Raw genomic sequence first — 27,265 nt, 5'->3', positions numbered from 1 at the left:
GGCCATATTAGCAAAATTGTGATAGATTACAGATAGTACATGTGGAATATGATGGAATTCATGATTAATTTTATATTAATATGAATCATATGTTCAGAACCATATTCCAAACATCAGAAAAGAGAGCAAATCCATTTTGAAAAACAGTAGATTACATAATGGGGAAAAAAATCATGTTGGTATCAATGTGAATGTGATCATTGTGATTTATGTGAGAAATTAATAACTAAATAAATTAATGAACTGCGCTATTAATACTGGTGGGCATATGACCTGATGCCATGTGCCAGGTGTCATCCAATCCTGATCCGGTAGATGCATAGATGCGTTTTTGCCAGGTTCCACCACACCTGAAGGAGCACGGCTGAATCAGGAGTGCTAAATGAGGGCCAAAACCCAGGACGCGTGTCCTGCAACACCAATGTTGGTGACCCTGCTTTAAACACGCCATCTTCTGTTGTGATAACATCTCAATTTATTCATTGGTGTTGCTACAATACAGACATCTGGAGACAGATATTCTCTGACTGCTATGTGCTGTGAAAGTTTATGTGCACTATTACATTTTGTCATGTCTATATCACATAAATATCATAAGACATAATCTAAATCCAAACAGCTCACACACAAGTTAAAAATGTACGTGTTGAGGTAGTAGACGAGGGTAACACCCAGGTTCAAATCCCACTTACTACTATTGTGTCCCTGAGAAAGACACTTAACCCTGAAGGTCTCCAAAGATACTTTCCCTGTAACTACTGATTGTATGTCAGTATGAGGGCATCTGTTAAATGCTGTAAATGTGAATGTCGACCACATTAAGGCCATAGTGACACAACAAATACAATGCCCCCCACCCCCAACGGAGTACACAAAACAGAAAATAATCAAAAGCTTTTATATGTTGATGTTGTTTCCTCCCTGCTGGTATATCTTGTTGACCAGAAGGGCCTGAGAAGAAATACGGAAAGCTTTGATAAAACAAACAGAACTGTCATGCATCCTTCACTGCTGCGCTGCCAGCAGGCACACCCTGAACCCACTGACCCTGAAGTACAGGGCAAAGATCGACAACCTGGGTAAATGTTCACTCTTGTTAATGTCATTCATCCTTTTATCGCTGCTAAGCTGTCCCTTCCTTGCTCTCTTGCATTTCTGGCTACCTTTGGCTATGACCCTTTTTGTTCTTCTCAACTTCACCTTCTGGATTGCCCATCAGACCTGACTGATCACATGCTGCCATCTTATAGCCTGCCTCTGGATTATGAGCCTGCAAAACCCCACGGACCCACTGCACGATCTGGTACTGACCCATTTCTGCTGAAGATGAACCTGAACACCCCCATATAGCCACCATCTTCTACGGTACTTTCTGTGTTTCCTTACTCCTGACGCGCCAAAGCCATGCCGCTTGATGCTCCCTTGCTCCCGACTCGATCCCTGTCACCATGGGCTCCACCACACCTGGGACCAGGCCCATGGGGCCCTGAATCACACCACCGTCCTCATGAGTAGCAAGGCCGTCGGGCACCGCAGACCCACCTTGCTGTAGCAACCCCGGTGACAAAGTGTGGTTGTCGATTGCCCATGCCCTCCAATGGCAAGAAGCTGGGGCCCTGCTATGTGGGACATTTCCACATAGTCCAACAAGTTAATTGAGTGGCGTACCAGCTGTCCATCACTCGCACCATGCGGGTAAGCCTGGTCTTTCACGTGTCCCTCCTCCACAAGGCACTTGCCTCTCCTCTACGTCCCACTCCGCAGGCTATTCCCTCCACAGATAATCAACTCAAGATGGGGTTTGGTTACTACAGGCATAGTTGCGCCATTATCTACTGCATTTTTGTTTAAGTAGAACTGAAAAAGCAATTCACTGAACTAACAAATGGTACAGGGTGTCATGATCCAGAGATTCACGTTAGTCCTGTGTAATGTTTCCTAATCGTCTTTACCTGTGTTTGATATATAAAGCTGCCCTGTTCATGTCTGTTATGTCTTTGTTATGTTACATGTTCACGAGTTACCGGATGTCTGTTTTTCACATATTAAACCCCTGTATCGTGATGTTGTGCGAATGAATCCTTCTTCCTCGTCTAGTTTTGTCACCGTCTCAGTTCACCTCCCTCGTCATGCCAAATGGCCGTGACACGCGGAGAATAGGGTGGCGCAAAGGAGACAAATAATGGAGCCAGGGTCAGCAGAATAACATCTGAATAACCTAATTTCTTTTACTTAAGAAAACACTGTCTTCTACACCACTGAGTAAGACAGGAATGCTACAGTAGGTGATTACCTCCATTTGCCATAAGACTACAATCTTAGACTACAAGACTACAAAAAAACTCTAATTAAGTACACTATTCCATAATCCAGTCCATACATCCATAACACAGGTACTGTACGTCTATTATTATTACAATTTATTATTCAATACTGCATATGTGCAAAAATTTTCATTAGAACAATTTATTTAAAAAAGGGTAACTATTTAATTTCACATTATACAGTTAATTCAATAGATTCTTAATATTAGTGTGGGAAAGATGTCCATATGGGGAGTGACATGGAGATGATCTGGTCTTTTATATACACTTTGGAGACTTTCATACGGCATTAAATTTAATTCAGTGAAAACTGTTTGGGTTTTCTCAATACAGTCAGCAAAGTTTTTATTTTAATAATTTCTCCCCAAAAACACATGTCACATGGTACTGTGCAAAAAGGGATGTGTCCAGATTCAGGCACGCTGTCTACATTTGGAGAAACCACAAAACCATCTGCAATCAGCCCCTAAATCCCCTTCATTGTCCATCTTTGACTTTATATTGGAATTGTCTCTGACTAGGATGAATGTCACATCTATGTCATAGGTCAGACCCCAAACAAGAAGTAAACAAAAATTGTGTAAATTTATTTTAAACATTAATATATGATTTATGCATTAAATTACATTTTAATTTAGTTTGACTGTTTTTCTCTATTACATTTTGTCTCGTTATCTATATAATCTATAATCCTACATATTTTATTATGTTGTAAATTTCCCCCAAGATCAATAAAACCTTATTTTGCTCTATAACAAGTTCATATGGAAATGTGTCTTCTAATAAATTTTTACTTGCTAATAGGCATGGCTTTAAAGGTGAGCCCTGTTAACTGTGGGCTAATTGCAACACTGGAAGGCGAAAGGCAGGTTAGGAATCTGTGCCTCTCGGTGCAGGTGTGAATGAGCACCAGATGGCCTCAGCATGGCTGTCAGGGAGAATCAGCCTCAGGACACAGTTCTAGGTGGGAGGGGGTTAGGAAAAGCCCCTCCACAAGCCTCTGCCCACCCACCACGCACACACCAGCAACAAAGGACAGAGCAGCGCACTGACTTTGAGGATGAGATTAAAGGGAGGCCATTTGCAGATCTCAGGAGTAAAGGCAGGTTTTATGGTGCACATTTTCCTCACAGCTGGATACCCAGCAGCCACCAAATACAAGTTGTTGTTTTTTTTCTAAAAGCTAATCCATCATAATGCTGTCTCCAATATGTTACTGCTACAATGGGTAGTTTCATATTGTTTATTTTGTAATAAAAATGTTCATCGGTAACATCTATAAGCAAACATTGATTTGTTCTTGGTATTAAACAGTCCAATATGAGTGTAACCTTTAAAAACGTATATACTATAATCGGCAGTCGTCAAATGCGCTGAAGTGGCCATGGAAACAGTGAAGTGTGCAGGAAAAGCTCTGGCCAATGGGAGTAAAGTTGCACATCACTGTGAGAGCCATGCGAGAGATGAGGTCATGCTAAACATCCTTCAGTGTGCTAATGCACTGCATAAAACCGCTTGGTAAGAGCCACCACCTCGATTCTCCTGCACATTAAAAATACACAACAAAGGAATAGGACGGTTCTCAAATTTCACAGGGGAAAACCTGCGTATTATGGTTTATACAGTGAGAGGTGCTAAAATAAATGAAAGACTGTTTAATCATATTGGTATAATTGAATTTGATTAGAAGCATATTGAAGAGCAGGTAATTTTGAATGGAAAAACACTCTTTATAGCAGTAATATATTACTTATATGTGTGTGTGTGTGTGTGTGTGTGTGTGTGTGTGTGTATGTGTGTGTGTGTGTGTGTATATATATATAGAAAGAGTACTAATCAGTGGACTGATCACAACCCTTTTTCCAGTCAAATGTTCCTTATGTAACAGATTATATAATGCATGATGATTCTGAGAATGTCACTTTGCCCTGGTTGGTGGCTTTGTGCATATGCTGTTTTCGGTTTCATTGCCATGATTCCAATAAACAGAGAGAATAAATTGAAAAACCAGGAGCTTTGAAAAACCAAAACTGGTGATTGGCAGGCAGACAGCATGACATAATGATGGCTTACAGACTAAACCGAGAGAAATGCACAGGCTGACAGATGCTGGGAGGTTTTTTTTTTTTGGATTATGCTGCAGTCCTGTTCTTGTTCCCACCCTTCTGAATATAACAACATCATTTTATAAAATGTTCATAGTAACTTAAATAAGGCCACAGTTTTGAAGGGGCCCTATTTTGTTCATCATGGTGACAACTGGTTAGGAAACAACGGTTTAGTAGAATACTACCATCATAACATCATGACATTACAGGATGTTGTCCTCAGCAGCGACTGTTTTCAGACCTGTCCCTGAGCATTAGTGTTGCTTTCTGTCCTAATAATGGGGTTGCCATGTGTAACAATTGTGCCGTATTAATGACCCATGCGCTGATGGAAGGCAGCAAATTAGATCAGAACTGTCCATCCGCCAGACTGCGTTCCAGCAGCCTGCAAAGATGCCCGACCCCTGGATTAGTAGTCCAGTCCTGCCTGGCCTCCTGTACCAATTTTCTCAATCGCCTTGGAAAAGCATGGGGACAGAAGATGACATAAAAGATCAGGACGGGGTGGAGAACATTTTTTTTCCAGAATTTTGACATGGCTGACAGCTCCAAAGGAAACCCCGCCTTCAAAGCCAAGTGTCAGATCTTTATGGCATGTCAGGGTATTGACATGGCATCAGGGAAAGGGATGTGATGTCTGACATTTTCACGCTGCCCTGAAGGGTTAAGGCGAGCCCGATGTTCCTCTGTGTCTAACGAGATGCCGCAGAGATAAATATTTTAATGTATACAGGCACAGAATTCATAACAGTTCCACGATAACAAGACTCACTCACATTCGTACAGATTTATGTTAAACAGGCCTCATCAAAATTCTATTATGGCACACATCTTTCTGCATCTTTAAAGATGCTGCTGAATGTTAGCACACATCCCATCATTTTTGAAGACTATAGTCATTTTTAAATACTCACCACACTATTCCCTGAGCCCCAGAGCCAATGGGCTTTAAGTTCTGATAGCGTTTGAGGACTGTGAAGGTCGAGTCTCCCACTTCCACACTGTAGAACTGGTTGTCTACTTTGCTTTTGCTCATATTGTAATGTTTACCGATGTATGACACATCCACTTGTTTACCAAATCCCTGCAGAGACAAAAGCATAAAAAAAGCCTGATTACATTCAAATGTTTGCTGCTGGAAATGCAGATTAAACAGAACAAAGACGAGAAGTATTAAGGCAACTAGGTGCTATCATTTACATTTACAGCATTTAGACGCCCTTAGTTAGGGTTAACCATTGTGTCTCAGGGACATAATGGTAGTAAGTAGGATTTGAACCTGGGTCTTCTGGTTCATAGGCGAGTGTGTTACCCACTAGGCTACCAACACCCTATCAGAGGGGCTGTAATGCCAAAGACATCATCAGGGCTTAGATGAAACATGGAAGAACTGCATGATAGTTACTTTGAAGAAGAGAAATTTAGTTTCATTATTAAAGATTGTGGTTTTTATCTACCTGTTCAGATAAAAAAAATACCCTCTACCTGAGAATGCCAATGAGCTTACACTAGTGAACAAACCCCACACTTAGTGCACAGCACCACACTTAGCCCCAGTTTAAAAACACTGCCTATAAGTCAGTGTTCAAAGGGTCAATTCAACAATATTGTAGAACTGTAGAAAACTGCAATTTTGGTATGGCCCAGATTAATCAAAGCTTTGTTGTGAAATTTTAAGGGTCTTAATAAAAAATTAAGCTCTTGCAGCGTATGCTCCAGAAGTGCAGGACTGGGAGATAAAATGGTCAGGAAGAGCAAAGAACTCCATACTTTATCTAAAGTGAGCTGATGAAGCTCACTGGGTACTCATACTAATACAAGCTATCCATCCATGGGCTAAGACAGGGGTGCGTAATCTTATCTGGTGTGGGCTGGGGATTTTTTTTTTTTTTTGAGAGAGAGAATTCCATCTCTGTGGAGTCTCTAGATTGGGCTGAAATGGCACATTTTAATAAGAACCCACAAAAAGGTCACAAGATTATCCTTTAAAAATAATCAAAGTGCTTGTCTCTTGGCACGGCTTGTCAGTTTAAGGTCAAAACTGACCTCTCGTTGTTATCACTGCATGCCAGACCATGGTCCTGTAAAAAGAAACCAATTGGATGACTGCGTAAAGAGTCCATTTTTAGAGGAAAAGGGCCAGGTCTCTAAGGCTGTATAATATTATTGGATAGGAACTTAAGGCAAGCCCAGAAAAAGAAGACCAAGGCCAGTCCATGAACCATTTCTCTAACTCCACCAGCTGAGTCTGAACCTGACAAAGAAAATTAGATTTGGATTAACAAAGATCTGCAGTAATTGCCATCTTTTACTGAAATGAAATGGGGTGAAGGGGCTGAGAGGAGCTCTTTATGAGCAAGTGATTATAGTCATCCCTCATTTCTCCAAAGACTGCACACCCTGTCTATGCTGATTGTGTACATGTATGTTTTATGTATATGTATATGTATGTCAGGATTGCCTGCAGCTGGGCTCCACACCGGAATGCAATCCTGACGCCCCATAAATGCCGGAAGTGTCCGCCCGTTCGGGGTCGCTGGCATTTTCGTGAACTTTAGTTGGTAACACTGTTCGTAATTTGAGTTCTGGCAATCGCCACACGCCTACGGGTTAGTTTCAGTTCCTTATTTAAGTTAAATCGTTTTCGGCCACCGCGCCAGTCTTTATTTGTGTTTCTTTATTGTTTATTTGTTAATAAAAACCCCTTCCCAACATGTCAGACCTCTGCGCTTCCTTCCCCCGTAAGTCCGTAGACGTGACAGAATGCCAGCGACCCACCCAAAAGCGCAGAGGTAAAAAACAGAGGAGAAGAAACGCCGCGAAGGACGCGGCGCGGCGAACGCGGACACCAGGGGAGAGACGCGCCGCCCGTTCTGGTGGAGCGTTTTCTCCCCGAGAAGCCGTGGTACGCGGCGCCACGTGATAACGTCACCCCCGGGAAACTCCGCGAAACCCGGAAGCGACAACGTCGGCGGGTGAGTGGGCGGAGCGAGGACGTTGGCGTCGGCAGCAGCGAGGAAGTGACGTGGGCAGCGAGCGCAGAAGATGCGACCCCCACGATCTTCGGCATGTCGAGCCAAGAACTCTGCGCTCTGCTGGCAAGGCTCCCCGTGGACTGGGACGACACGGACGACGACGAGAGCACGGGAGACGAGAGTTGGGCTCCGCCCATCGGCGGCGTCCCTCCAGCGAGGGGATGGGCAGCCTCCAGCCCGAATGGCCAGAGTACTGTCCCTGGGAGTTGATCGCACCCTGGGTCCAGGATGTCCGCAGGGTGGACGACCCTCGGAGTCACAGGTGGGAGGACACGGATGACGAAAGCGACAATGACGTGGATTTTCGTTGGGCAGTCGGGGCCGGGATGGCTCCACCCAGCGCGCGCGTCCGAGATTGTCGCGACATCCGTGAAGATCCACGTGACTTCCGAGGGTATGAGGTCGACACGGACCAACACGAGGATGACGCCGATTGGGCAGTCGGTGCCGGGATGGCTCCGCCCATCGTGCCCGTCCGTTGCGAGGTCCGTGGAAACACACGTCAGTCCCAGAGGTGCGACAACAGTGAGGAGGAGGACAGCGATGCGGGCGTAAGCTGGTGGAACAGGGCGACAGGAGGTCGCCAACCAGCAACTGCACTGTCGGAACTGCCTCACAGGGAAGATGCCCTCCCAGTTCCAGTCGCCGACCCGCCTTCCCTCTGCTCGGACGTTCCCCAGCTGAACGGCAGCGCATCACCAGCGCCCCCGCATGCTGGAGAAGACGTCCACCACCCCCCACGCCACACGCCCACCACCATCTCCAGCGACGCTGCCTGGCAGCAGGGAGAGACCGACAGGAGTTTTCGGGACTTCCAGCAGAGACTGAGGGCGGAGTTTGATCGGCCAGAGCCTGAGCCAGGGATCGAACTCTGCCCCTCCACCACATCCAGCGCCAGTCAGGATCCGGGGCAAGAAGACCAAGCACTGGCGGGCGACGAGAAGGTCGCGCCTCCCGAGATTCTGGCTGTGCCCCCTGAGGAGGTCCCGGAGAGCTCAGAGAGGGAACCAGACGACCCTCTCTTCTGTCTGTCTCTGTCTGTGTGTGTGTGCGTGGCATATGTGTCCGTATGTCGCCCCCACTTCCCCTCTTTGTGTCCACCAGATGGCGACCCAGCCGCGGAGCCGAACCCCAGGGAGGAGGTTCCTGACCCGAATGTGCTGGTCCAAGGCGAGGTGGACAAGCCCCAAGGTACCCCTAAGTCCAGCCGGGGGGGGTGCTCCCCCAAAGAATTTTTTGGGGGGGTGCAGTTCGGGTTGGGGACTCCTCCTGAGGGGAGGGGAGGTGGGGAAGCGATGGAGCTGGGTCCTCCGGTAGCCAGTGAGGAGGGCGGGCCAGGCATGGGCCTGCGTCTGCCTCCAGAGGGGTGGAGCGCCATAGAGCCCCCGGGTAGGCATGAGGACCCAGCTGGGACAGGCAGGAAGAGGGCCTGCTTGTCCCAACGGACGCAGAAGGGGCTAGCCGGATGGTCTGGCAATGCCCCCCCCTTGGCACCAGGGCCGTGCAGCGAGAGGGGCTGCATAGTCCCAGAAGGCACCAGCCTGGGGTGCCTGGAACAGTCGCCGGAGGCTCTGGGACAATCTCCCTGCGCGGTGCAGGGGGTGACACAAGACGTGTCAGAGGGGACATGTGGAGACAGGGCCCACACGTACCCAGATGGATCGGCCCTGATTATTGTGTGCAGGTACGGGAGTCCGGGGCCGCCATGCGGGACCACGCCGGGAGCCAGGCCGAGGGTCCGGGGCCGCCATGCGGGACCACGCCGGGGAGCCAGGCCGAGGGTCCGGGGCCGTCATGCGGGACCACGCCGGGGAGCCAGGCCGAGGGTCCGGGGCCGCCATGCGGGACCACGCCGGGGAGCCAGGCCGAGGGTCCGGGGCCGCCAAGCGGGACCACGCCGGGGAGCCAGGCCGAGGGTCCGGGGCCGCCAAGCGGGATCACGCCGGGGAGCCAGGCCGAGGGTCCGGGGCCGCCAAGCGGGACCACGCCGGGGAGCCAGGCCGAGGGTCCGGGGCCGCCAAGCGGGACCACGCCGGGGAGCCAGGCCGAGGGTCCGGGGCCGCCACGCCTGACCACGCCGGGGAGCCAGCCCGAGGCACCGGGGCCGCCACGCCTGACCACGCCGGGGAGCCAGCCGAGGCACCGGGGCCGCCACGCCTGACCACGCCGGGGAGCCAGCCCGAGGCACCGGGGCCGCCACGCCTGACCACGCCGGGGAGCCAGCCCGAGGCACCGGGGCCGCCACGCCTGACCACGCCGGGGAGCCAGCCCGAGGCACCGGGGCCGCCACGCCTGACCACGCCGGGGAGCCAGCCCGAGGGACCGGGGCCGCCACGCCTGACCACGCCGGGGAGCCAGCCCGAGGGACCGGGGCCGCCAAGCGGGACCACGCCGGGGAGCCAGGCCGAGGGTCCGGGGCCGCCAAGCGGGATCACGCCGGGGAGCCAGGCCGAGGGTCCGGGGCCGCCGGGAGGAGCCAGGCCGAGGGTCCGGGCCGCAGCGGACCACGCCGGGGAGCCAGGCCGAGGGTCCGGGGCCGCCAAGCGGGATCACGCCGGGGAGCCAGGCCGAGGGTCCGGGGCCGCCAAGCGGGACCACGCCGGGGAGCCAGGCCGAGGGTCCGGGGCCGCCAAGCGGGACCACGCCGGGGAGCCAGGCCGAGGGTCCGGGGCCGCCACGCCTGACCACGCCGGGGAGCCAGCCCGAGGCACCGGGGCCGCCACGCCTGACCACGCCGGGGAGCCAGCCCGAGGCACCGGGGCCGCCACGCCTGACCACGCCGGGGAGCCAGCCCGAGGGACCGGGTCCTCCAAGGGGAGGATACAGCAGGGCAGGAGCCCTGTGGTTGCCGCCGTCCGCCCCGCCGCCTCCACTGATGGTACTGTTGGGGCTCCGAGGACGTAGCCCTTGGAGGGGGGGCTCTGTCAGGATTGCCTGCAGCTGGGCTCCACACCGGAATGCAATCCTGACGCCCCATAAATGCCGGAAGTTTCCGCCCGTTCGGGGTCGCTGGCATTTTCGTGAACTTTAGTTGGTAACACTGTTCGTAATTTGAGTTCTGGCAATCGCCACACGCCTACGGGTTAGTTTCAGTTCCTTATTTAAGTTAAATCGTTTTCGGCCACCGCGCCAGTCTTTATTTGTGTTTCTTTATTGTTTATTTGTTAATAAAAACCCCTTCCCAACATGTCAGACCTCTGCGCTTCCTTCCCCCGTAAGTCCGTAGACGTGACAATGTATATGTATGTCAGAAGGTATTATTATTTATAACAGTTATTTGCTATTTTTGAATTGCATTTTGAATTAGTTATTACTTAAGAACACATAGTTTAATTGGTTTTAATTGTATTTCTAAGAGGAATCAATTATACAAGAATACAAACATAAAATGTCTTTGCAACAGAAGTGTCATTGCACGTGCAGGACAGACAGGGAAGGTTTCAGACTTTCATAAACAAACTAAACAACATAAATACAGGGTCCAGGATCTAAAAATGTCTAGATGGGCCACAATTATTGTACAATGCTATTTCTGACATGACTCCAATAATACATTTCTATGTGAGGATTGCACAAACACAGCAATTGGCATTCTGTTTTTTTTTTCACATATAACTATATGTTTAATTTGACAGCATCCTGAAATGCCAGTTCCACAATTTGTGTGGGGTTAAAAGTGAAGTGTTGTAGTGGTCTACAAATAGTTGGTTGGTCTATTTCTTTTGAATGTCAGCACTAGTGGAGCCATTTGTGACACCAGCATATCAACAACAATGAAGGGCAGAATGGAAATGAATGAATACTGTACCTTTTTTACCTGTATGGAACACACACCTGACAAAAGGCAATCTTCACATCCAGGATCGGTTCACTGCAGTAATATAAAAAATGTCTATTCATAAATACCTGAAAGACAAAAAAAAAAAAAGAGAGAGACATGTTATTCATCAAACATGTGCAATTTGCTTATCTATATAAACACAAATACAGGCTGTTGTCACTGTTGTTTCAGAAAAAAATCAGAAAAGGGAATTTGGGGGGATGTTGACTTTCAAATTCCAATATCAGCTTTCAACTCATTTTATGTCTCATACAAAGCTATATATGGAAGAAGTGCTTTAAAATATTTTAACCTGTGAAACAGTGAATTATAACCCAGTCACCGTTGCATATATTTTGCCATCCTTGTGTCACAATTGCAATGGAATACAGGTCAGTGCATGAGATACTCCAAATATTGTAACAAGATACAAAACTACATCAAGATGCTGAGCAAATAAAAAGTCAATTTAACCAATGCAGACAACAGAATGTAAATTATGCCATATTTTAATCAGCTTACTAGTGTTTTCAGTAGCAGAGACAGCTCATATTCATAATTTAATAACTTCATTTTATTGAGGCAGTATATACAGTACAAAAGCATGAATTTCACGAGGTCTGGACATAATCAGCGGTTAATGATTTTTTCCATGTCTCCATACAGAACACCAGAAATCAATTGAACAAGAGCACAAAAAGGCCTCAAACCCTCAAAAACATAATATAGTTAGCATTAAACCATTTAATTGAGGTTATTTGCCTTTTTTTTTGCTCTATTATTCAGAATTTATTTCACCTATCAAGTATGAAAAATAAGTAACTATTTCAGTTGACGAATTTCTTCCTCCTCACAGCTCCCTGCTCCTCACCGGAGAAACTAGGACAAGCAATCTTCAAATATAGGAACTTGTTTAGCATTCTAAAGGATATGAAGACAGCATTTTAAATATAAATCTTAGCCATGTGGCTGTGAAGGTAAAAAAAAAAAAAAAAACACACACAGTGTCTTAAAAGTGTATCTACCAATCACAAAATTCTTCTGTCAGATGAAGATTGGCAGGGAATTCATCATACTTCTGGATGCTCCCGGTCAGGCAATAAACGAAAGACCTGTACGCACAGCCTGATTTTGTAAAATGCAGGACAACATGCCTGATAAAATGCCTGAAACTCTGTGACTGGTTATGGTGATCACATAATAAGAAGACTGTATGCAGTCACGTCAGGCTGATTGTTCCATGATAAAAAGCCCGGCGAATGACGTGGCAGATTTTCGACACACATCCCCCAGGATAAAGACAATACAGCTGTCAAATTACTGACAAGAGGAAGCCTGTGAGACAAGGAGGTTTGTACTGTTGAGGAATTTTATGAATTCATAGGTGGCCAAAGAGACAAAGCCATGTTTTAAACATAAGGACTAAAGACAGCTTTAAATTAAGTAAAAAAAAATCGTATTTATGGTGACTGTGAGCCTTCTAAATTCTGCTGAACAAATTCTCTGTCCACTCCATTTGCCAGCAGTGTGTGGGGATGGTGCTTTGCTCAGTGGCACCTTGGCGGCTCAGGATTCTAACCGGCAACCTTCTGATTATACTGCCCCATCGGCAACAAGATCTTAACATGGGAATTCTTTCAGGACTGCCGCCACATTCTGAGCCACTTTAAGGTGGCTGAGAGAAGCCAAGGGTGTGAAATCACAGCACGAGTTCTTTGCTTAGTTCAGAGCCTAAAATACAAAACATTTTGATTTCTTTCTGTGCATTTTTTTTTATTGAAAAGGTGAGTTACAAAATAAACTCCTGAAAAATTCTGCTCACTTACCACAGCATTGTGTTACAAAGGAAAACATTTTTGGATCCGGACAGCTGACTGTTAGGAAGATTTTACTGGACATTGAAATTCTTGTCTTGGGAGGTTATTAGCTGAAGTGACTCAAGCCTGAGGGGTCTGGAAGACATTCGTTGAAACAAGACTCACATCAGCGGCAAACTAAACACTTGTGCAAACTAAACATTGAGCAAACTTATTAAAACCCACCACAGCATCCAGGCCTGTAATAAGAGTCACAACCTCTAATAGAGAGAAGTCTACAGTCGGTGCCCATGGGTTTCAGTCACAAAATCCATCGACTTTCTCATTACAGCCTGTCACGACGTTGAGAATAACGCATGAGTTGCACAACATTGTGAAGTTTAATAATAATTATAAACAAAAACAGATGATCTTAAACAGAATCAGAACTCAAGACGTGGTCTAAACTGTCCAAAAACAGGCTGAGTCAAAGCAGACAAGAGACAAAGGAATGAGGGAAGGAGAGGCGTGTACTGTATATAGGGAACACTGATTACCTGTGACATGGGAAACAAGTGAGGGTAATCAGGGTAAAAAAGACAGCGATAACTGGAACCTGTTAGGTGATAGGTGCACCTGAACGTCACACAGAAAAAAAAAACTTTCCATGTGTCCTGAGCAAAGCAACTTCAGAAAAAAAGCCAAATTCGATCATATTCCACATGTAATTTATATCAAAAAGTAAATGTTTTCACTATTCTTTCTTTCTTCATTAAATGAGCAAAAGTTTACTAATAGTCGTTCATATAATTGCAGATATATGAATCTACCTTTTTCAATAAAAAAAATGGCCCTGATTTGTCACATAAGGATTACTAACATGTTGTCATCTATGCAACTTAAAAAGCTATTATGCAAAACTACTACATTACATTGAAGGCTAACTGAATCAATTGGAAAGTGAAACATTGCACATCTAATTTAAATATCTTTTTAATTTATTATCTTATTAATTTTCATACAGAGTTCAAAAGATATTAAAATATTACATTGCTGATATATTATATTACTTTATGACATCCCTTCTCCTATGCCACATGCTTGACACTTACACATATCAATGGGGCAAGAACACTAGAGACAAGAAAGAGCAATATCATTTTATTTCTGCATTTTCTACTCCTACACCTATTTTCTGCTCCTACTGCTCACAGCCAACTGTATGATAACTATTACACCGTTAATTCATGGTGTATTATTCATTAGAGAGAGTTCACCTCTGCTCCTATCATACATGGCAAAGTACAACCAATCACAAGGCAAGGAATGTAATGGCTAGCTCAGACAAAGAAAAACGACAAACATCTTGTTATTCATCTGTATCACGGACCGTGGATCAGCCAACACTGCTAACTCCAGTTCTCCGGCAATAATGATTTATGGAGGAGCGCCCCGCAGGGTCACGGTAAAACATTAATAACCATCCACCCAGCGATGGAGGATGCTGATAGGCCCAGTGATGCATTACCAAGAGAACATGGCTGTCACAAGCAAGACAACGCGAAAGAGCAGAATTCCTTGTTATGGAAAGAGAGTGTGCGGGCAGGGCGGATGGCAAGAGAAATGGCGAATGGCTGTCACAGGGACACAGCCGCTGCTGAACAAGGCGCAGGATGAATGTGCCCATGACGCGAGTGGGAGTGAAGTGTTCTTCAGCTTCAGATAAGACCTTGGGCTCCATATTGACAGGCCTGTCGATACACCAGTAGAGCCCAGAATCATCCCTAATCAGGGGATCTCACGTCCTTGTCGTCGCACGAGGCTCATACGGGGTGGATGCAGGAGGCCATTGTCTTCTGGTGGTTGGATGGCAATATAATGAACCATGTGCGGAGCCTGTCAAGGCACTTCAAGACATACAGGATGTTCACACTGAAAACCATCCTAAAAATACCCAAGTCCATTCATTATTCGGCGTTCTCTCCACACACATTACTATGTAAGAAACAAAAACGGACAAACTTGCTGTTCTCATTCAGTGGTATCTGAACAAGATTTTTTCTGAGCATACAATTACACAAAATGACTTGACTTGGGATGTATGTGACTGTGTATTTCTTGGTGAGAAACTGACAGGGCCGTGGCGACCCCTAAGAGGAGTAGCCGAAGAAAGATGATTACACAAAATGACTTAGCAACAAAAAGGTTTTGTCAATTATATTGTGATGAAAAAACTGATATTGTCAATCAAAATCAGGAAATAAATGAAAATTGAACCCAACCATGAACCATCTAAGCAAATTACTGACTCCCCAAACCAACAGAGAAGAAGACATCTTTGTGGCTAAGAGGGCAGCAGCAGAAAGGTGTGCAATGATAAACGGAAGAGAAATTATACCATGAACACAAATGTGAACGCAAAGCCAAATCATCACAGCCGGATACACACACAAACCTTGCCGGCGTCTAGATGATGGTGGATAAGCAATGACTAGATACAGAAGTCCTCTCCACACAACAACACTGGTGAAGCTGTCAGGGAAACTGCAAGGCAGAGGAAGGACAAGGATCCCTGGAATCCAAAAGCCCCGGCTTTTCTCCGCAAGGTCAACGTACATTCCAGGCGATTTGGTTTTCTGTAACAAGGACCTTATCCCAAGTCTCTCTCCACTACGTCAAAATTGCCAAACGAGTATCCAGTTCCCCGTTATCATTTCTCCGAATGCTAGGAAGGAATCTGGCATAACCATTGCATTGGAAGGACCCATCCTACCTTGCTCACCCTCTCAGCCTCACAGTTTGGCCTGTGCATGGTGTCAGGTCCTTAACAGCGTATCCTTCACTCGTTCTTCACTTCAACAGGACATCCATTCTTTTCACGCCCACCTAGAGCCTGCAGTGAAACTTTAGAAGCTTGCGTGGACTCTGTAGCACTTAAGGAGATTAAAACCGCCGCCTTTTGTGTTTGTCATTCCATGAAAAGCATCTGCTCAGTGCACATGCTGTGGACAATGCCGGGTCCAAGGACTGTCCATTTTCCACTCGGTTAATTACCACCACGCACACTTAGTGTCACATCCCCTCCACCGGGGTCCCATGTGCACAACATGACTCTCATGAATATGCTAAAGAGGTGGCTGAATAAAGAAGGCAAAATGTGGTGGTGACATGCAAATCACCTTATCAAGTCTGAGTCGCCTCATTTGGCTCATTTGTCTGGTTTTTCTTTTGAACTGAAAACCATTTAAGCATTTTAGACCAAACCTGGCTTTAAAAAGGACAGAGAACAGCACAATGATTCATGATTCATTTCTGTTATTCAGAATTCAGTTCAGCCTTCATTTTATACACATTTGCCAGATGTGTAAATGTCAGAGAACGATGCAAAAAAAGAAAAAGAAATGTGAGAAATGATGTGACTCAGAAAAAAAATGGCCTTGCCGGTCCTGTCATGTAATGATGATCGAAGGAAGCCATTGGCACTGAAAAACCATCTGATAAAACATCCCCCCAAAAATCATTATGCTCTGTCAGCTAATGGAAAAACTGGACGGGCAGTTTGACCCAACAGTACCCATCATGCACTTGCACAGGGTCACAGCTGAGCAGCAATAACCCAGCCGCAGTGGAAGGGCCGTCCTCCCGTGTCATTTTAACAAATGAAACTCTAATAAAGATGCCACCGGGGCTTGTGCGCTCTCATCTGTCCACACCGGCAGCTCATCGTTTAGGACATGTCAGCGCAAGGGTGTGGCTGAGTTACTGCCAAGGACCAGCCCGCGGCCATAAAACACACGGGATGTGCCAATGTGCGATCTCCCGAAGGAGCTGATGGGTCCCTCCTCATTAAAAAGGCTGTGTAGGAGGTGGGTGTAGAGGGGGAGGGATGTTGCCGGGGAACAAAAGGAGCAGATCCGTGTTTTTTTTTTTTTTTAAATGCATATACCGCCTCCCAAAACGTAGACTGTCTTAGCAAAATTCGGTCTCAGATTTGGACATAATTGACCATTGCAAAGACCAAGATCGAGCCGAGTCACGTGGCGATGGGCCAGGCCAAGCGCCATGTGTCGCTCTGTTTCAAACCACCTGGGTCCTTTCTTTATGGCTTCAGGTTTGCTGGATGAAACTAAGATCTCACTGAGCCACCGTAGGACATTCATTGTTTTGGTTCTAGGCCCACTGTTTCCACTGTTGCTTTAACCTTGCGCTCGGGATCGCCGTCTCGCTGAAATGTTACCTTTCCCAAGACTTTTTTTTTTCAGCTGATTGTAGCTTCTTGCGTTTCGGACCACCCAAACATAACAAATGAATTTTATTTCTCAAGAAACCCAATCATTAGCACTCATGTTCGAAGGTTGTAATTACAATCAGTGACAAATGCATTACATGGCTAGAGATTAGAGCTGGCTGAACATCAGTTGACAGTTATATATATATCTATAACAACCAAGTAGTGACTGAACAAAGCTTTTAGAGTTAAGATTGGGCGTAAAAGGGTTTTCTGTAAAACAGGCTGGTTTTCTTCTCAATGGGAGCATATGCACCAAAACAATGTGGAAGGAAACCTTGTTTTCTATTAAAATTTGCTGTCTGCCCCGTGGCACTGATCTTTGTTTCCACCGTGGCATTTTTCATTTTTCTGCCAGTGTACAGGGTCTGTTGGAAATGACATTATAATGTCGCCAGGCCAAAAACATGTAGTTATTATTTTCACTTGCTTGAACTGTTTTCTACTTTTAAACAGTTTGAAGTGAAACTTCTCTGTTGGAAATGAACGTCTTGCGGAGAAACAGTGTTAATAAAAGTCTTGCGCATCTTAGCATGTTTCAGTTATGAAGCGGACGAATCCGATCAAAGTTGTGTTTCATTATGAAAACCTGAAAACAGTAGAGGCATTAAATATTTCGGCTGGTACCAGAAAACCATGGTATGGTAGTATGGTGCCCATCCCATGTACCAACACGGTGGAGAAAGTGTTTCTGTTGAAGCAGGTCTCTCTTCTAATTTCAGAAGCCAAAATAGGGGACAGAGGTAAGAAATTCTTTATAAGTGCAGAGCCCAAGAAGGGCCCAAGAAGCCAATCGAACACTAGAGAAGCTCATAAGACATTCATGGAGGACACGTTCACTAATTGTGGAGTGAGAGGGCGCATGCGTTGAGTTACGCAACATCCTCTCAGGATCCGCTTAGTCGCTTGAAGTGACTTGGCTAACACGCGGAGGCAGCACTTAGAATGCAGCAGGCCAGAGTGAATCTTTATTTTACATATAAACTGAGAATACAGAGCATGAACTGAATGCAAAGACCATAGAGACACAGTGATTTGGATTCCATGGCTAAAGGCAAAAAAAAAAAAAAGAATGAACAAACATAGAGTGAGATCTATACTATAGCTCTCATACTTATTATATCATTTACTATGATACAATAAGGATCTAGGACCCAAAACATCCTTTTCTGTATGGAATTTTTATCAGTACATTGCACATTTTACAATCCCCGAAAAGATACCGGGAATAAAACTGAGGAAACTACACTCTAAACTGTTCTATGGTCTTTTTGTGCTTTGTGCTCTCCTCACAGCTGCTGCAGAGACACAATAAATATGACCAGTAACCATCGCTTGCCATGAAGGCTGGCATCACCAGTCAATAGAATGTGTTGTACAACACACCCGATGCACCGAGAGAGCTTGCAGGATAAAATGCACAATATATTAGAGACTAATTTATTAAAGTATTTCATTTACCACCTTAGCCAATAACAAAATTGCTACTACACAACACCTCATGGTATGCGGTGTGCTGAGAAATCCTCATGAATATAATCCCCAGGGAATCCCGGGGAGAGAGCAGGATTAATGCAGAATTACGAGGGGGTTTCATTATTAATCTGAAGCCTGCAGCCCTTTTCATCTCTAAAAACCCAGTCTAATGTCACCAGATTACTGCATTGAAATCTAACAAAATGAAACGAACTATGCAATAACTATCTGAGAAGCACTTGGGGTGCACAGTTTTTCAAATATTCAGATGGGTAAGATGCTGCTGGCTTCTGGGTTTTGTTTATTCCCAGCACTCAGCACGTCCAATGGGGAAAAAAATAGACAGAAAGAGACAGACAGAAAGAGAGATGGATAGATAACACTAACAAGTTCACTAGACTATAAATAAAAAAATTTATTCAAATGCAATGCCGGTGGGTGGTAGTAGCCTAGTGGGTTACACACTCGCCTATGAACCAGAAGACCCGGGTTCGAATCCCACTTACTACCATTGTGTCCCTGAGCAAGACACTTAACCCTAAGTTGCTCCAGGGAGACTGTCCCTGTAACTACTGATTGTAAGTCGCTCTGGATAAGGGCGTCTGATAAATGCTGTAAATGTAAATGTAAATGTGGATAGAAATGCAAACAGAATAGCAAACCAACATTATGTTGGTTATATTAAGACAAAGGATCATTTAATGTTACTGAATTAGCGGTGTTCGTAATGGATGAGCTCATTAATCTCCCAGAGGAAACCTGCAAAGCGTGCACACATAGACCTGCATAGACCGTTCACTCGCTCTCTCTCAGACACACACGCACGCACGCCGATTCTGCTGATCAACCGGGCCTTGCAGGCTGCCGGGGTCGTTGTGATTCTGAGCAGGTCTGAGTGTTTGCGGTAAACACGGGAAGAAATGGAACAGAATGTTGTGGAACGCAGCAGCAAGAAAAAAACAGGACTTTGCTTAATTCACTCCGGACAGACGGCCAAGGGATGCAAATCAATAGCCAAGTCCTTATGGGAATGTCTGTTTGTTTTACAAAAAGAACAGATTTAAGGAATTTTAAGGAGAGAAAACGTTTACATTTATGGCTTTTATCAGACGCCCTTATCCAGAGCGACGTAAAATCAGTAGTTACAGGGACATTCCCCCCCTGGGGACACTCAGGGTCTTGCTCAGGGACACTTTGTTACCTTCTGGTTTATAGGCGAGTGTGTTACTCACTAGGCTAATACCACAGATTATGCTGTTTTTACTATCTGTAGTTGCTCAGTGTTTGCTTTAGTGCCCTATTGTTTCTTTATATAATAATTTAATTCCTATAATTATGATTATTACATGCAAGATAAATTCAACTGATCTCAGACTGACTAAGCATCTGTGGGCTCTGCTGGAAAAATAAGTCTAATCCACAGAGGCAATTTAACGGTATCTGTAGTCAGTGAAAGTAATTAACTGTTACGTGACACAGCACAGCACACGGTGACACAACGAAATGTGTCCTCTGCATTTAACCATCGCCCTTGGTGAGCAGTGGGCAGCCATGACAGGCGCCCGGGGAGCAGTGTGGGGACTCAGTGGCACCTCGACGATTCAGGATTCGGACCAGCAACCTTCTGATTACGGGGCCACTTCCTTAACAGCTAGGCCACCACTGCTCCTCAGTGGACAGAAGCAGGACGATCCAAGGAAGAACCTTTCAGATTTTCATCACTAACATCACTAATACACCCATGCACTAATGTAGACATTTCAGGAGCCAAATTTTAAATAAAATAAAATATTCACCAGAAACCAGTGTGAAACAAAATGCAGCAAACTACTCCAAGCATACGATATGATATAGAACCGTTTCGCAATCCAATATCCTATAATTTATTTGCATATGACGTGTCATTATTTAACAAAATATTGCATTTGAAAAATTAACGGTAATTGCCAATCATCTAAAACTATTGTAATTTGCCTGGTCTAGACATTTTGAGGCGTGTCCACCCCATGAAAAGTCCATAATAGTGTGTTTGGCCATTTTTTATTTCATAAAATGCTGTGCATCATGATTTCATTAAAGGAGCATTCAATTTCATATATTTTCATGCAACCCTTCAGCGCATCTACACCCTGCTTATGCTCCAACCGACACACTCTCCTCTACCCTGCATAGCAGCAGCCCCATCCATGCCCCCGCCTTCTCCATCTTCCTCTCTCCCTCGCTCTCTCTCCTTCCCCTTCGTTCTTTTCACTCGGAGAGGAAAAAGCCTGCCTTGGCTCCGCTCAGTACTCCCCACGGAGGCATGAGCTATTTTAAATGGACCGTCCATTTGACCAGCTTATTTACTTCACATCAACAGTATGCCTACCGATGGGTGTGTTCTGCCGGTGAGCACGCCATGCACAAGGACGCATGTGCACAGATTCCCGACGATCTATGTGACCTCCAACCCGGTTTCTCGCTGCTTTCTCGCGTTTATCCCACCTCGCACCGGAGGCGAATCCCCATTCGGCTCATGATTCCTCCGTCTCTCCCTCCATCCATCCCTCTTTCATCTTCCCCCACCCCCGCCCCTTCCTTTGTCAGTGCTGACTGAGGCCAGGCTCGGTTTGTTGGGGGTCTGAGTGCAGCGCCCATCTGTTAGGGGTTGGGAGGTTCGGCTGCGGGAGGAGGTTTTAGCTTCAGCCCGTGGACAAGGCCTTGATGACAAGGTAGACTTGAACTCATTCATAACCAAATATTTCATGTAGAGCTGCAGTTGAAGGACTGAGTGATCAGCGAAGAGAAGAGAAGGGAATGAATCATTTTGTATAATGAAGACTTATTGAAATAAGAGTGCGGCCAGACAAAATTTAGATAAAAAAAATCCTGCTGGACAGATCATCAGAATTAATCATTTTTAAACTGCAGGATATTCACCCCATGTTCTTTTATATTATTCTATTTATTGGCTGATTTGTTTAACTGAAAATGTCTACATATCTTATCATGTAAATTATTCGTGATTGATATCTTTTTTAAATTTTAAACAAATATCTATTAAAATAAGTGTTCTAGCGTCTCTCTTTTCCGATCGTATTATTTCCTTCAGTGCCACTGCTAGACATTACCAGCCCTCATTAGCGCCATGTGACACAATTAAGTCGCTCTATTTCAAAACAGAAGTGACTTTAAAATTCGTAAATTATTAATATTGAAATGATAGCGTTACACAAGAGAGGAGGGAACAGTCGTTGTCATAATCGTGTCTAAGGGCTGAATCCCACGCGGCTTCAGTTCTGCCTGTTATAAAAGCGCTTATGTGCGTAGGATTGGTCGCCTCATCAAAGACTACGAACGGGAATCTTGGTCAGCCACGGGCCCCGCCTCTCCCTGCCTTCTGTCATTTGTACGAGACTGAGCGGCCAAAAACATTCCTGCTGAGTCTGCAAGAACAAAAGCCCGTGAACATGGCTGGCTATGGGGACTCAGTTGTCGATGTTAGTGCATGGGTTCGATACTGAATCTAAATTCCAACTAATTCCATCTCCCAAGGCCACACCAAGCAAGCTCGAACTGAGGCGTCACTTTAGTACGTATAAGAGAAGTAGCGACAATCTTAACTAAATGACTACAGATTTTGGAAGAACAGATAAAGAGACACACTTCTAATCTCTTTATGTAACACCCAGCGAGGGCTTTTCAACCTATATTCATTTTTATAATGACGTGATGCTTTGTAGGGCTGATCAATATATCGAAATCGGACCGAAATCACATGGTTTTGCAGAAGACACATGCGCAGACATGCTGGGTTGGCTGGAGACAGTCAGTGAGGGAGACACGGGAGGGTTGGTGACCCCCTGGGACGTTGGGGATGCAGGCAGAAGAGAGGCGGCAGCAGCGACGGCGCGGCGGGGAGAACGGGGGCCGAGCGAATGGCGAATGCAGCCGAATGGGCAGAGCGTGGGCAGAGGTCAGAGTCAGAGGTCCTTCGCGTGACATCTCCTCCGTCATCATTGCACGTCATCATAACCACGTTGCGCCGTGCGGAACACAAGCCATAGAAAACAATGGACGGCCTGGTTGCTCAGCTTATCATGTCCCTCCCCATACCCATAAATACTCCCCATCGCCGGCGGCAGCATTGTGTCCATTATTAGCTGGTCAGTTGTCCAACCTTAAGCATAGCAAAAAAAAAAAAAAAAAAAGTTCATCCATTTTTAATGATGCACAGCACAGCAATACGTTGCGCATTTAAAACAGTACGAAATAAGTTTTTCGCTATTCACTGAGACGGTGTTTTTAAGCCACCGCACTTATTTCCTTCCTTATTAGTTCCTTTCCTTTTTACACAACCCCAATAAATTGTCTCTCGAGTGGCGCCTCTCAATCACTGCGGCGACGCAGGAATGTGGGGACTGTTCACCGATGGACAAATTCCGCCCTAGTCCTCACAAATGTTTTTTTTTTTTTTTGCTAAAATGTCAAGCCATTAAGCAAGTTAATGGAAACTACTGGACAGAGATGTCTTGTCTCGCACCACCTCCATCTGAAGTGACAGAGAAGGGTAATGCTGAGAAAATTAACAAAGGCCCCAAGCAGCGGGGACGATTGAACAACAGAAGCGGCCATATCTGGACGGCGGCGCCACGTTTGCCGCCTCCCTGGATGCACAATTATTCCCTGGTAATGAGGGCGTAGCCCCCAGAGTCATCACAGCATCATGGAGAGGTCTAGACACCCATCAAGCAGGGGTCCAGACATCCCACAGCACAGGGGGGAAAAAAAAGGACGTCCACTTTCCTGGTCTATATTCAAATCCTCATGGTTGGAGGCCACGCCACCTTCGCGCCAAACATCTCATATTTACGCACGCCGCCGTGTCTAAGCAACAATCTGACAGCTCTCCGACAGGAATATGCATATGCATGGATCCCTTGCTTTTTTTTTTTTTTGGAAAATATTTCACCTTCCAAGCATGACAGTTTGACAGCGCGTCTCCGTCAAAAAACGCCGCTGTCTCGGCTTCGGGGTACGGGCGTGATCTACACGCCTTGTTAGCCGAGAGGAGGGCATGTGGCACTTCGTGTAGATTGGTTTTGTGCACCGCAGCAACACAACTGGAACATCGCGCATGACAAATAGAGGAACGGTGCTATAAGCCCCATACACCCTAAAAATTATATATATACGTTATTTTACTATATATATATATATATATATATATATACACGACATATTGAATATGTCACGTGCGGCATCCTGCCTTTTTAAAGAGACATGCTGCCACCCTGCCACCCCGCCATCACATTTCACTGCCTGTGGCACCACCGGCTTCTGGAGGCCAAACAGCTTTGCCATAAAAACGAGCGTTTCATTTGCCTTAAACATAACCTTAAAAGCACCTTTGGTTGAACCATGCTAACTGAACATGGTAACTGGTGCAAGTGTGTCTGTCGTGGGGGGAATTTGAACTTTTTGGTGGCTTTCAAAGGTAAGAGCATAAACTGACCGCCGAAAAAACATATTGGAAGCGGCAGGGGTTCCCGCCGGCCGGTTAATGTCACTGTAATCGCACGAGACTCATGGTTCCGGCGTGACAGGCCACCGCTCGTGAAAAACACCTTCTGTCGCCTGGGAGAAGCGGGGGAACCGGAACGTCAGCGGTGCGCGGTCGAACCACGCCCACCGTGGCGGGTCACCACTTTTATTTGAAAGCATGTCAACTGATCAATCAATAACTCATTTCAACAGCCTCAATTTAATCAAGCCTATAACTCTGCGGTACGTCAAACGTCCACGAGCACTCGGAGAGGGGGCTAGACTAACGTTGGCGGACCCGCTGCGTGGAGGTAGATGCACAATTTTGGCGGAGGAGAAGGCAACATTATTTTTGACTTGTCAGCACCTCGTATGTTCGTTTTCTTCGGAGAACCACCATGCATATTAGTAGAAGTGTGAAGCACCGGAGCTCCAGGTATTGGCTCCCCATCCCCTGTTGGAGGACATCATGTGCCCGGTGAGGAGAAGACTGTGCGGGTCCACTATTAACGCGGCTGACATAAAACCACGCGATTCCGTGCCGGGCCATTGGAAAATCAATAAATAGCTTCTTTATTTTCAGTGGAAAACACTGAGACTAACCCTGACCCAACGTCAGAGCCCCAGGTAAAGGTTAACTACTTGGTCCACGGTCCAAGCACAGGACGGTGAAAAAAGAACTATACACCCCGCAGTGTAGTGCTAGATAAATAATGTCACATAGAACGCCACACGGGTCGGCATTGCGGCGTTTTGTGTGAAATCTGGGGCTGACTTGTGGAAGGCTGACCTGAGCTGCGTTCCGAGTGGTTTGCTGTTCGTGAGCCCACGTAAGAGCCCCCGCACCGATGAAACTCGCCGCTATTCCCGGGGCTCGTCAGCAGAAGGCCGACGCGGGGGTTCAGAGCCGCATGCGGCGGAATAATTGCCTCTATAGGAGAGACCGGAATGATGCAAACTGCGGTGACGTCTGTCCGTGGATCCGATTAATCGGGAGATTGAATTTCATTTCAGGACTAGTGCGATGTGCAAATAAATACGGCGCGTTTGTCCCTTTGCTCGGCCGGAGGAAGGATGCAACGTCCATGTGCACCGCAGCGCCGTCATGAATAAATGCAGGAGGAGGCAGCGCTGCACCTTGCGACGTATTGAAAAAGGGAAGGGAGAAACCGCACAGGCTCCGGCCGTCCGACGCTGGTGAATTCGATCGTATGAGGATGCGACAAAAGGTTGCCGTGATTAGTGATGGCTCGCAGGCCGGCCCCGCCGACGAGGCGGATAAAAAGCGGCCAGCGCGCCCTAACCTTCTACCGAACGGTGTGTTCGGAATTTGTATATAAATGCATTTCGACGTCGCTGGCAGCCACGGCCGTCACCCGTCGGGCGAACGAATGTCGCACCGCTCGCCGGAGGAGTCGACTTCATTAACCTTCGCGGCGATCGATATGCATCACCCCACCCTTCAAGCAGGTTCCCGCATCAACGGCACCCACCGACCTACCATTCCGCGCCGGCTGACCACTCTCCCAGTCCGGTGACGGTCCTGTTCAAAACATCCCGACGGGCCGCTGGTTTAAAATAAAGGAGGCGGGAGGGGGGGATGAGAGCCCGGACGCGATGCTGAATCACTCCCCGCTCACCGTCTTGCGACCATTGTGCTGCAAGATGCTGGCTGTACCATTGTGGAGCCGAGCGGAGGAGGAGAGGGAGGAAGGGGGCTCGGGGAACGGGTTGCCGTGGCAACCGAGAGGAGCACCTGTGACGTCAAAGCCCGAAGCCGTCTCCTGCGGGGCACGTCGCCGACTCGACACCCCTGGCACACCCCGCCCCGGCCCGGCGCTGCGACCAATAGGCTGCCGCGATCGCGGCCACGTGACCGCCGCGTCTACGGGGAGGCGGTCGGAGGAGCGTCGGCAGCGCCCCACCCCCTCCCTCACTAACAGTAAAGCCATTTCACCATGGGCCGCTTTATCGAAATAACATTCAATCATATTCACTGAGTGCACATTCGAAATAAAAAGCATTCTGTGACTGGATGCGATCATTTCACTGCAAATTTAGCTTGGGGCTTTGTTCTGTGAAGTAAAATAATAAATATGTATGCTCAGTAAACTAATAGCTCAACAAAAGTGACAAATAGGTATACAGTTGTACAATGCGTAATGATGTGCCAAAGCCTGCTATAGATTTTGAGGCTCACAATAAAGTCGAGTTTTTACTTGTCTCACCTGCTGTGAGAAGAATAGCAACCATCAAAATGACAATCTTGTCAAAAACCAATTACATCTTCTCAATAGTTTTGAATAATAGTTCAGATCATTGGACTCCATAATTTCAAAATTTCTATGGAAATTCATCCCTTCACTAAGAAGTTTCAAAAACGTAAATGTTATGGTGGTCTGGAGCACCCAAATTTCTACAATTACTTTCTTGCAATAGGTTGATAAGTAAAAATAAAATGGACTACACAAGATCAATTAGATCATAATTGGTTGGGCATTGAGCAAAAGTTCTGTAACAACATTAGACTGTGTGATCTGCCCTTTATCAGCCACACACTTAAACGATGTAGCTGCTTTAAAAGCATCAGTATTAGCTCATCACTGACAGCCTAGAGGGAATTTTTTTAAAAAAAGAAGAAACCTCACTGGTGCCATGCAAACTGACACCCATCTGGAACAAACCAGACTTTCTGATAAATAAAAAAATTATAAATTTCACAATATGCAATAACAAATGAATTCAATGGCCACAGCATATTATCCATCATAATAACCTTATTTAATTTGATGAAACTTATGGTATTAACAAAAACAAATACTTAGAATATCTCAATTTTAAATCAATAATACAAAGTAGATTAAAAGCAGTGGGGCAGAGTAGAGGGGCAGTGGT

At 46.2% G+C, this 27,265-nt stretch overlaps 1 protein-coding gene across 6 annotated transcripts in view; it reads right to left on the bottom strand.

Moving 5' to 3' along the window:
* The window catches only part of mapk10 (mitogen-activated protein kinase 10), a 46,586-nt gene extending 20,452 nt beyond the window's left edge, over positions 1–26,134 (bottom strand). For 2 of the 6 annotated variants that reach the window (XM_028971130.1, XM_028971131.1), the window contains exons 1-3: positions 25,872–26,133; positions 11,302–11,373; positions 5,347–5,516 (exon numbers count right to left, since the gene is read on the bottom strand). In XM_028971130.1, coding sequence (XP_028826963.1) covers positions 5,347–5,516; positions 11,302–11,373; positions 25,872–25,874 — 245 coding nt within the window. In that variant the 5' untranslated portion in view covers positions 25,875–26,133. Of the gene's footprint in view, positions 1–5,346; positions 5,517–11,275; positions 11,374–25,871 lie in introns of all 6 variants that reach the window. The other 4 variants (XM_028971132.1, XM_028971126.1, XM_028971127.1 and 1 more) reach the window with 4 other exon arrangements.
* Between the last annotated feature and the right edge of the window lie 1,131 nt (positions 26,135–27,265).

Source organism: Denticeps clupeoides, chromosome 3 (genome assembly GCF_900700375.1).
Source record: "Denticeps clupeoides chromosome 3, fDenClu1.1, whole genome shotgun sequence".
Taxonomy (NCBI): Eukaryota; Metazoa; Chordata; class Actinopteri; order Clupeiformes; family Denticipitidae; genus Denticeps; species Denticeps clupeoides.
Note: the sequence above shows the minus strand (reverse complement) of the source record. Positions and strands in the feature narration are given on the sequence as shown.